This window comes from Bactrocera tryoni, chromosome 2 (genome assembly GCF_016617805.1).
Source record: "Bactrocera tryoni isolate S06 chromosome 2, CSIRO_BtryS06_freeze2, whole genome shotgun sequence".
Lineage (NCBI taxonomy): Eukaryota > Metazoa > Arthropoda > Insecta > Diptera > Tephritidae > Bactrocera > Bactrocera tryoni.
This window is the reverse complement of record NC_052500.1, coordinates 39,522,064-39,534,430: the sequence shown is the minus strand read 5'-3', so window position 1 is coordinate 39,534,430 and position 12,367 is coordinate 39,522,064. Positions and strand designations below refer to the sequence as shown.

The 12,367-nt window shown below is 35.9% G+C and overlaps 1 protein-coding gene across 1 annotated transcript; it reads left to right on the top strand.

The window, feature by feature from the left end:
• The first annotated feature begins 33 nt into the window (after positions 1–33).
• On the top strand, positions 34–2,134 carry LOC120769572 (zinc finger BED domain-containing protein RICESLEEPER 1-like). The gene is made up of 3 exons (XM_040096628.1): positions 34–808; positions 868–1,185; positions 1,244–2,134. The coding sequence occupies exons 2-3, from the start codon at positions 1,098–1,100 to the stop codon at positions 1,954–1,956; spliced, it is 801 nt and encodes a 266-aa protein (XP_039952562.1). The 5' UTR covers positions 34–808; positions 868–1,097; the 3' UTR covers positions 1,957–2,134.
• The last annotated feature ends 10,233 nt before the right edge of the window (positions 2,135–12,367 follow it).

The window sequence follows — 12,367 nt, the reverse complement described above, 5'->3', positions numbered from 1 at the left end:
TCTAATAAGTTTAATGCAGGGCTGCAAACCGGTTTTGAACCGAACCGGTTTTTGAACCGAACCGTCGTATTTTTTCCGTTAAAAGCTGTACCACGAACCGAACCATTTTTATTTTGAAAACACTGAACCGAACCGAAAACCACTAAAACCTAATGGTTCGGTTCGGTTCAAATAAAGAATTTTTCAGTCAATTTTTACTCTAAATATTTGTAAAAAGTGCAACTCTGCGCCTTGCATATTTCAAGCATTTTTATATTTATATGGCAATATTGTTGTAGTACTGACTTTTGTCATCTGTAAAATGCGCACATCACTTATTGCATTTACATACTCGCAACATTTACGTATTTGCTTTTCAATTTTAATATGGTTATTTATTCAAAATGAGCAAAAATAAAGTGCATGAAGAATTCATTTACAATGCAAAAGAAAATAAAAGTGTGTGCAAACATTGCAACATGCAAATGGCTGGAAAACATACGGAAAATTTATTAAGACATGTGAAAAGGAAGCATAGTGATGTTGTGGAACTGTTGCCGAAAAAGAAAAAGAGTGAACACGTTAATAACGACAACGGCATTTTAAAATACGTTGTAGCCAAGACGCCGAAGGCACAACTTTCTTTAACAAAGGAATAATTGTTGGAAGCTTGTTTGGAGCTGGTCACAAAGAATGGCAGACCACTGAAAATATTAGAAGACAGTGGTTTTCGCAAAATTATTGATCCGATTTGCAAGACAGTAAAAGAAGAAATTATCCAAAGAGCCTTTGCGCTGCGTTCTCAAATAACAAACAGATTAACTAATCGGTAAGTTACAGATTATAATGTTTTGTCAAATTAAATTTCTATGTTTATTCTAATTGCAGGTTACTTTCTATTAAAGTTGATTGCGTAAGTATGTAGATTAGATCGATCTATAATAGGTATCAACGCACAATATATTGAAAATGGAGAAATACAAATTGAAACTTTGGCAAAGGAAATATTTGTGAAACATACCGCACTGAATCTCTTCAATACAATCACGGATGTTCTTCAATCATTTCAAATAAATATAGAACGGGTTTATTCAATAACAATCGATAATGCCGCCAACATGGTTTGCGTTGGTAAATTATTTAATAATAACTCAAAAGTGCCAAGTGATGAAAATAGCAACGAAGTTGCTATCGAAGATTCAGATAGTAATAACGACATGTTCATGTAATAAATGAGTATAAAAATAATTTCAATTTATTTTAGATGATTTACTTGGAAATGAAGGTGAAGAGGATGAAAAAGATATTGACTGTGTAAACGATGACCAAGATATGATCGAAAATGTCGATCCAAATGAACAAATGTGTGAAGAACTCGAGAATGATTTTATGAAATCTTCCTCCGTTAGTTTAATTCGATGTGCCGCACACACTTTGAACCTGGCAGTATCTGATTTTTTAAAGGATATTAAGGATGTGCGAAGCAAGGCCAAGGTAGTAGTCAAAAAATTAAGAACACCTACATTGCTGAATTTGCTGCGAACAAAAAAATTACGTAAGCCTATGCTAGAATGCGTCACTCGGTGGGGATCTACTTACAATATGTTAAAGAGTTTATTGGAGGTTAAAGATTTTTGTTGCGAGAGCTCTAAAGATATTAAAGAGCTATATATGACCGATGATGATTGGCAGCAAATTGAAAGCGCATGCGACATTCTTTTTCCAGCTTATAATATTTCTCTCAAACTTCAAAACAAACAACTTGAATTAGGTGACATGTTTTTTGCATGGTATTCATGCAAGCTAAAAGTGGAGCAGAAGACTGGGTGGATGAGCAAGAATTTCGCTGCAGCATTGAAAAAGCGGGGTGAATTATTGTTAAATAATTCTTGCGTTTTAGCGGCTGTTTATTTAGACCCCAGATATCAGCTTTTGCTTGGCGATTCCGAAAAAGAATTGGCAAAAATATTTATATAGCAAGTTTTCACATTGAGGGAAAATATAATTTGCCAGAAAAATGTGGACCAATCTCCCCAATCGAAAATAAGTTCCGATGATGAATTTGATGCTGTGCTCGAGCAGTTATAGAGCCCATACACGAGCACACAAGTGCGTTCGATCGGTATGAATTCGTTTGCCCATACACGACACACATATCCATTTTGCGTTCGTTCTTCACAGAGTTAACATGTGCGCAGGCAAGCGGAACATTTCTTGGAATTTATTTCTAATGTAGCATTTTTATCTATTTCATTGTATTTCGTTAATAAGTTATTCCAACTTTTATTTTTCTTACACTATGTATATATGTATATGAGCGCTTAGGCAAAAAAAGCCAAAACTTTGAAGCGTGATTTCTCGGTTTTTCATTTTAACGATTATTCTTAATTGGCGGGCAGGATAGAAAAAAAACTAAACGTCGTATAGAATTAGGGCAAAGTTTATTATCATTGACATATAATTATCTTATATTTAAACTAAAAAAAATATTAAGAAATGCAAGTTTTAACATATTTTTAAGCAGCATAAAGTAAAATTCTTTTGATCAAAAGCCACTATTTATTCAATTTTTAATAAAATTTTAAATTTTACACTTTTTTTTAATTTTCTTAGTTTAACTAGAAGATAAATTAATAAAAAATATGAATCTCTTTGAATTTTTTGTTTCCGATAGAAATTGCGACCTGCATCCTGCCCGCCGTCCGAAAAATGTACATGCGAGATGCATCCGGTAATTGCTTCCCAAAGGCAGAATATCAAAGATTTCGTATGCAAAAAATTTGTGAAAGATGTTTAAATATAGAACTATAAAGCCTAGAAATATCGCTTGAATCAATTATTTCTTTCCCTCCCAAAAAAATCCTCAAAAAAATCGATTTTTTGAAGCCTTGAAAGCAGGCTCTCCCCTTAACACTTGCCATTGTCCGCGATCTTCACTGTTCGGCGACACGAGAGAAATGAGATTTTGTGCGCCGACAACGCCATACACGATAAACATGTTCGCGCACCGATCGTAAAAAATCAAACATTTTCGCGAACATGGATCGGTACGCGAACAAGCCCATACACGATAAACCGCAAGCGCACACATACCGATCGAACGCACTTGTGTGCTCGTGTATGGGCGCTTTTAGACAAGCGAGCATTGTCACCAGGCAAAAAAATCAAGGGCATTATAAATAGCTTTGCAAACATTAAACGCCTTTCTAAAACATCTAATGTGTTAAAATTTTGGGAAAATCATTCTGAAATTGAATTAAAGGCTATAGCCAATATTGTCCTTGCTGCTCCTGCAACACAGGTATCAGTGGAAAGAACTTAAATTTATATTATCCGACTTGAGAGCAAGTATTGATACAGATTTATTGGAAGACATTCTATTATTAAATTTAAACACATAAAAAACAATTACATATACTAAAAATATCTGATGTAAGCATTGAATTTTATTATATTTATATATTTTCTTATTATACATAAGTACCTACTATAAGACAACAAAAGAAAAATGTAAAAAGAGAATTAAAATATTACAAATAATTGATGCAAAAATTGAATTTCATTGCCTACTAAAGGACAACAATAAAAAAATTATATATAAAAAATTAATACTTCCAAATATATCATTGAACCAAATGAACCGAACCGAAACCGCGGATCAGGGAACCCAAGGAACCGGTTTCTGCACCGGTACACGTTCTTGAAAACTGGTCCGAACCACTGAACCGAACTGTTTCAATATTTGGCGTCCTTTGCAGCCCTGGTTTAATGTACATACATTATATCCTAAACCACTAAAGCTACAACAATCAAATTTGCTGAGTACAAATCCTTTAAGAATTTCTACCGACGTGAAAACGGATATCCCCATATAACGGTACTGTTAAAAACTACTAATGCGATAAATCAATAACTGAATACGCTAAAAACATTAAATTTTACTCCCGAGATAGTATAGAAGGCTTTATGTGAGCCGGTGTGAAAATTGGACGATGGGCGTGGCACTGCCTACTTTTTGGTGAAATCCCATATCTCGGGAGCAGACCAACCGATTTCGACAAAATTTATTACGTGGCATACCTCTTACATTCTGAAAATGTACGAAATCGGACCACAACCACGCCTACTTCCCATATAGCACAATTTTAAATTCCACTTGATTCGTTCAGTTTCAGGTACACTAATCAAGAAGCAATTAATATAACGGGATAAAACTTTGCACGAATAATGTTTGTAGTATGTGCCACCTTCTGACCAAAAATTGTTTAAATGCAATAAAAACTGTTCAAGCCCCTAGGTGCCGAATATTTAGACCCCGGTACCTATAGTTGACTTTTGATCGAAAACGTCGGTCAATATGTGATTTCTTCTTCTTAATTGGCGTAGACACCGCTTACGCGATTATAGCCGAGTTAACAACAACGCGCCAGTCGTTTCTTCTTTTCGCTGCCAATTGGATATTCCAAGCGTCCAATACTCTGCACCATATAGCAGGACGGGAATTAAGAGTGATTTATAGAGTTTGGTTTTCGTTCGTCAAGAGAGGACTTTACTTCTCAATTGCCTACTCAGTCCGAAGTAGCACCTGTTGGCAAGAGTTATCCTGCGTTGGATTTCCAGGCTGACATTGATGGTGGTGTTTACACTGGTTCCCAAATATACGAAACTATCTACGACTTCTAAATTATGACTGTCAACAGTGACGCTCCCTGCGGGGAGGGAGATAAGAATATTCCCGCGGTAAGGCATGCCTGTCGTAGGAGGTACTAAAATCCAAATGCACTATGTCCGACATTCACATGTCTGGTTTATTGAATGTCGGCATGGTCAGAGATGTCAGAAAAGTGCTATATTGAAATACTATCATATTCTTTGAATGGGTTTGCGATTATATAACAAACACAAAAATGAATGGGATAACAAAAAAATCATACAGTCGGGTTCTTAAGAATTCCTCGGAATTTTTGGGGGCTCGACTGGCAGTAGCTTAAGCGCAAGCTTGGGCTACAGGTCACACCAAAGACTAAAACATGGTACCACGGGGAGCAGCCGCCCCTGAAGTTCGCTTCAGTCTGCTCATTGGGTCTTGGCCCTTTGGGGAGATTCGTGGTGGCTGTGGTTTAAACCTAAATGCAGGAAGGGCAATTGTCCAATGTGGAGTCGCACTGCGGCCGGGTGCCGGACCCAGAGTACGGCAGAGGTTTTAGATGGGCCTCGAACCCGACCAAGGTGGCTAGGGTGTCTTCTTTGGTTTTCACCCGAACCGATTGGAACCAAAGTGTATGTGTGTGGGGCGGCACTCATACCTTGGTTTCTTCCAGAGTGTAGTGTTGTGCATGCACTTCCACTTTGGGGCGCTGATCAACGCATTAATTTGATCTATGTGCTACTAGCAATAGATAGCACCGTGGATTTGAGCATTCGCAGGCAGATACCCACGTAAAACACATTGACAGTTGTCAACAGTGACGTGAGTGCTAAGCAATTAATATACTTATATAACTATTATATAACTACTGATATCAATATCATCGGCATACGCCAGCAGCTGTACACTCTTATAGGAGATGGTATCTTCTCGGTTTAGTTCTGCAGGTCGAATTACTTTCTCCAGAAGTATGTTGAAGAAGACACACGGGCCACTCTCTTTCGGCCCTGTCTGAAACCTCGTTTGGTATCGAACGGCTCGGAGAGGTCCTTCCCGATCCTGACGGAGCTTTTGGTGTTGTGTTTCGCGGAGATACCAAATTCAGACATCGCGGAATAGAGGCAGCTCCTTTTCGTAGAGTAGGGGTAGAGTAGAAAATCGTTCGGCTGTCTATCACCGTCTATCACAACATGATCGATCTGGTTGGTGATTTTTCGATCAGCAGACAGCCAGGTAGCGTGATGAATCTAGTTATGATGGAATCTAGTACTACAGATAACCATATTTATAACCAATGTGTGATTTACATAACTAAAATTAAGGGAGATTCCTTCTCTTATTATGGTTTGTCTGTATGTCCAAAATGGGTTGAATCGGACCAATGCTTCCCTTAGTCCCCATATACTCAATACTTTGTATCGCATATATCGAGCAATATGTCAGTTATCCCAATGAAAATAAGATAGGTTTATGAGTGTATATTTGTACCTGAAATAGATAAATTTGACCTAGCCCCTATATAACTAATATCAAAATTTTCGAACATCCGAAAGTATTTTCGAACAAACCTTAAATTATTTCCCTAGCTTTGATTCTTGCAAGTTGCAAGAGTATAAAATGTTCGGTTGTACCCGAACTTAGCCCATCCTTACTTGTTATACCCTGAACAGGGTATATTAAGTTTGTCACGAAGTTTGTAACATCCAGAAGGAATCGTCGGAGACCCTATAAAGTATATATATAAATGATCAGTATGCCGAGCTGAGTCGATTTAGCCATGTCCGTCTGTCCGTCTGTCTGTCCGTCTGTCCGTCTGTCTGTATATATACGAACTAGTCTCTCAGTTTTTAAGATATCGTTTTGAAATTTTGCAAACGTCATTTTCTCTTCAAGAAGCTGCTCATTTGTCGGAACGGCCGATATCGGACCACTATAACATATAGCTGCCATACAAACTGAACGATCGGAATCAAATGCTTGTATGGACAACTTTCACATTTGACAAGATATATTCACGAAATTTGATTTATGTTATTTTCTAAGGCAAAAATATAATCTCCGAAAAAATTGTTCAGATCGGTTAACTATAGCATATAGCCGCCATACAAACTGAACGATCGCAATCAAGTTCTTGTATGGAAAACTTTCACATTTGACAAGATATATTCACGAAATTTGGTATATGTTATTTCCTAAGGCAACAATGTAATTTTCGAAGAAATTGTTCAGATCGGTTAACTATATCATATGGCTGCCATACAAACTGAACGATCGGAATCAAGTTCTTGTATGGAAAACTTTCACATTTGACAAGATATATTCACGAAATTTGGTATAGATTATTTTTTAAAGCTACAATGTAATTTCCGAAGAAAATGTTCAGATCAGTTGACTATAGCATATAGCTGCCATACAAACTGAACGGTCGGAATCAAGTTCTTGTATGGAAAACTTTCACATTTGACAAGATATATTCACGAAATTTGATATACATATGTTATTTTCTAAGGCAACAATGTAATCTCCAAAGTAATTGTTCAGATCGGTTAACTATAGCATATAGCTGACATACAAACTCAACGATCGGAATCAAGTTCTTGTATGGACAACTTTCACATTTGACAAGATATATTCACGAAATTTGGTGTATGTTATTTTTTAAGGCAACAATGTAATCTCTAAAAAACTTGTTTAGAACGGATTACTATAGCATATAGCTTCCTTACAAACTGAACACATAGTTACTAACAGAAATGTACCTGTGAAGGGTATTTAGCTTCGGTGCAACCGAAGTTAACGTTTTTTCTTGTTAATATTTGATTTTATCCATTTTCGCAGCATATAAAGAAGTACCAAAAAAAGTTCTTCCCAACAAGTTTGTCTCAGTTAGTTTCAGCGGTTTGGTGGATATACATACTTGTATATATACATTGAGTCATTTGAGGGGCGGTCAAAAAGTCCGTTGTTGCCGGCATCCTCTGTACCAAACGACACTTCGGTATTTTAATTCAGTCTTTAGTTATGCCACTTTATAGGTTTTCCTTTAATGTAATTTTGTGGGCGTCGCAGTGGAGACAATATCAAGGTTTATAAAAAAGAGCTTCGTTTCATGTTATCTATTATATAATACTGGTCTACAACATTTTTGCGCACGGCTTAAAGATACCTTATTTTTGTTGTATTTATACTTCAAAATAAGAATTAGAATAAAAAATAGTTCTGAATTTGCTATAAAAAATTTAACAATTTAACTCAATCAAAATACTAAACAATTTTACATATAAATAATTTATTAAAAGATATTTGGGATCCATTCTTACAATAAAAATTTTGAATTATACCTCATATGTTTAAAAATGAACAGTTTTATTTTTCATGTCATGGACTACTAAGGATCTCATTAATTTTGAAATATACTGGCCTTGGGAACGTATCTCAAATTCCATTATATATTGATGATTCGCTCTTCCGAATATGTAAGCTCCCATATTATTTTAAATTTATTTAAATAAATTAGAAACATTCTACATCATTTTTATGTCTGATCAGGTAATTTCAGCCTAATGGTTTCCGAAGGAACCATGCATTGCTGCCTTTTTTAGTATGTGGTATTAGATTGGTAGCAGATCATGGTTTCTTTCTTTTTTCTTTTTTTTTTGCCCTTGAGTATCGCTAAAATTGTTTAAAAAGCAAATAATTCTGATTTTACTTGTGTAATAAGAGTTGTACTGAATTTAATTTTCTGAAACTATTTAACTAACTAAGTATCACAATAATTTATTGTGCACTTACGGTCATGAATATATAAATCTATTAAATTAATATATAATCTATTAAATTTTATAAATATCACCAAACATCACGCAAAACATTAAAATTTTATGTTTAAATAAAAACGGTAAACGATATAAAAGATTTGTTACGGAAAGAAGGTTCTTTAAATTTCCAATATTTTTAGAGAACTTCAAACATATGTATGTATTTTTATACTCTCGCAACAATGTTGCTAAGGAGAGTATTATAGTTTTGTTCACATAACGGTTGTTTGTAAGTCCTAAAACTAAAAGAGTCAGATATAGGGTTATATATAACAAAGTGATCAGGGTGACGAGTAGAGTCGAAATCTGGATGTCTGTCTGTCCGTCCGTCCGTCTGTCCGTCCGTCTGTCCGTCCGTCCGTGCAAGCTGTAACTTGAGTAAAAATTGAGATATCATGATGAAACTTGGTACACGTATTCCTTAACGCCATAAGAAGGTTAAGTTCGAAGATGGGCAAAATCGGCCCACTGCCACGCCCACAAAATGGCGGAAACCGAAAACGTATAAAATGTCATAACTAAGCCATAAATAAAGATATTAAAGTGAAATTTGGCACAAAGGATCGCATTAGGGAGGGGCATATTTGGTCGCAATTTTTTTGGAAAAGTGGGCGTGGCCCCGCCCCTACTAAGTTTTTTGTACATATCTCGAAAACTACTACAGCTATGTCAACCAAACTCTACAGAGTCGTTTTCTTCAGGCATTTCCATATACGGTTCAAAAATGGAAGAAATCGGATAATAACCACGCCCACCTCCCATACAAAGGTTAGATTGAAAATCACTAAAAGTGCGTTAACCGACTAACAGAAAACGTCAGAAACACTAAATTTTACGGAAGAAATGGCAGAAGGAAGCTGCACCCAGGCTTTTTTTAAAAATTGAAAATGGGCGTGGCGTCGCCCACTTATGGACCAAAAACCATATCTCGGGAAGTACTCGATCGATTTCAATGAAATTCGGTATATAATATTTTGTTAACACCCTGATGACATGAACGAAATATGGGTGAAATCGGTTAACAACCACGCCTTCTTCCAATATAACGCTATTTTGAATTCCATCTGATGCCTTCTCTGTATAATATATACATTAGGAACCAATGATGATAGCGGAATAAAACTTTACAAAAATACGGTATTTGAAAAATATGTAAATGACGTATAATGAAATCTCGATTATCACTTTATCATGCGAGAGTATAAAATGTTCGGTGACACCCGAACTTAGCCCTTCCTTACTTGTTATTTTTATACTCTCGCAACAATGTTGCTAAGGAGAGTATTATAGTTTTGTTCACATAACGGTTGTTTGAAAGTCCTAAAACTAAAAGAGTCAGATATAGGATTATATATACCAAAGTGATCAGGGTGACGAGTAGAGTCGAAATCCGGATGTCTGTCTGTCCGTCCGTCCGTCTGTCCGTCCGTCCGTCCGTGCAAGCTGTAACTTGAGTAAAAATTGAGATATCATGATGAAACTTGGTACACGTATTCCTTGGCTCCATAAGAAGGTTAAGTTCGAAGATGGGCAAAATCGGCCCACTGCCACGCCCACAAAATGGCGGAAACCGAAAACCTATTAAGTGTCATAACTAAGCCATAAATAAAGATATTAAAGTGAAATTTGGCACAAAGGATCGCATTAGGGAGGGGCATATTTGGACGCAGTTTTTTTGGAAAAGTGGGCGTGGCCCCGCCCCCTACTAAGTTTTTTGTACATATCTCAGAAACTACTATAGCTATGTCAACCAAACTCTACAGAGTCGTTTTCTTCAGGCATTTCTATATACGGTTCAAAAATGGAAGAAATCGGATAATAACCACGCCCACCTCCCATACAAAGGTTATGTTGAAAATCACTAAAAGTGTGTTAACCGACTAACAAAAAACGTCAGAAACACTAAATTTTACGGAAGAAATTGCACAAGGAAGCTGCACCCAGGCTTTTTTTAAAAATTGAAAATGGGCGTGGCCTCGCCCACTTATGGACCAAAAACCATATCTCAGGAGCTACTAGACCGATTTCAATGAAATTCGGTATGCAATATTTTCTTAACACCCTGATGACACGTACGAAATATGGGTGAAATCGGTTCACAACCACGCCTTCTTCCAATATAACGCTATTTCGAATTCCATCTGATGCCTTCTCTGTATAATATATGTATACATTAGGAACCAATGATGATAGCGGAATAAACCTTTACAAAAATACGGTATTTGAAAAATATATAAATGACGTATAATGAAATCTCGATTATCACTTTACCATGCGAGAGTATAAAATGTTCGGTGACACCCGAACTTAGCCCTTCCTTACTTGTTTATCTTATTGTTTCGAAATTAAAAAGAACCCCCTTAAAAATTCTTCTTTATTGACCAAGAGTGCTGTTGTTTTTGAAATAAATTTGTCGTTAAACAAATGTTTTACATACATACTTAAATAAGACGCGAGATTTAATCAATTATGCATTGTATTGCAATAAAAATATTGACCATTTCTTAGTTGACGAGACGTCGATATCTAATGATGTAGCAAAAGATAAATATGTAAGAAAATTAGAGTATAAATCTTTTGTATCAGATCTGGAAGATGACGACAGTCTTGTTTTAATGCAGTGTGAGAAAAAATGTTTATATGGAAACGATATGATAAAAGAAGAATTTCTGGGGATATTTCCACTTTATTGGTGTTTCAAAATTATGCTTTAATGAACGCTACCATTAATTTGGACGTACATATATATTTACTGGAAACATGGATATATTACTTCGTATCGGCCCATATCTCTCCAGCCTATACTTCCAAAAGTTGTGCTTGAGCTTGCTATACGTCTAAACAGCAAAATTAAAAAAAACATCCCTAAATAAAAGCGACAACGGCAATTACCCCTAGATTTTGTATTACGTATACCCCTTTCAGACCTTCAATACACAATTGTGCGGGTAAGACTAAAAATATGTTTTTTTTCGCTTTACTACGTGTTAAGACCCGAAAGCAATGATTATGCCATTTATTTCTAACGGTTCTTTTTAACGGTTGCTTTGATTTTTTGCATATTTTTGTCACAATTTGCAAAGTTTTGAAGTGTTCAGCCGTGTTGTCAAGAATGGAAAAAGGTAAATTGAAATAAATTTTGTGCAGTGTTTTAGTTTAGTGATGTTTTGCAAAAATGTGTATTGAAAAATAAAAAATAAACTATATATTGTCTTATTGTAAAAAAATTATAATTAAATTAAGTGTTTTGAACAAGTTTAAAAAAGGACCACACAATTGTGCGCTTCAGGCTTTGACCTCGCATTTTCATTTACCCGCACAATTGTGTCATTCCAGGTCATTTCAATTTGAATCTTGATGAGGACGTGCTTCAACTTCTCCAAATATTGGAAAATTGCGATGCGACTTTATTTTTGATGACTCAAATGATGATGCGCTCTGGGAACAACCAAATAGGCAAATTCGGCGGTTCATCCGAGTCGGATTGTAATGAAACTTCTTCGGAAGATGAAATTTTACTTCCAGCTAATCAAGACCCAACTGTAAGTCATGTAAATACAAGCGTATCTGCACGGGATGAAGTCTGGAAGAGCGTCGGTTTTGTTGACTCGACGCCCCTGCAACAAACAAGTCATAAAGGAAATATTTTAGTTGGTACACCCATGGAGTATTTTCAGAAATATTTTCCTGAAGATCATTTTCAAAACGCCGCGTTTTTCACGGATAAGTATCACTTATCTCAGAATGGATGTGTCCTCAATGCTACTGCTGCCGATATTAAAAATCTTTATGGACTCCATATCATAATGGGTTGCCTAGTTTACCCCAGTGTCCGGATTAGCACAAATAAGAAACGCGATGTTTAGAGATAAATTCTTTACAATAAGGAACAGCCTCCATTTTGTTGATACTCTACAGCCTC

What these genes read in the sequence shown, in the direction of transcription:
- LOC120769572 (XM_040096628.1), top strand. Translation starts at nt 1,098, where the DNA reads ATGGTTTGCGTTGGTAAATTATTTAATAATAACTCAAAAGTGCCAAGT. An exon ending in TGCTATCGAAGATTCAGATA is followed by an intron (nt 1,186 to 1,243) that starts GTAATAACGACA and finishes AATTTATTTTAG; the next exon opens with ATGATTTACTTGGAAATGAA.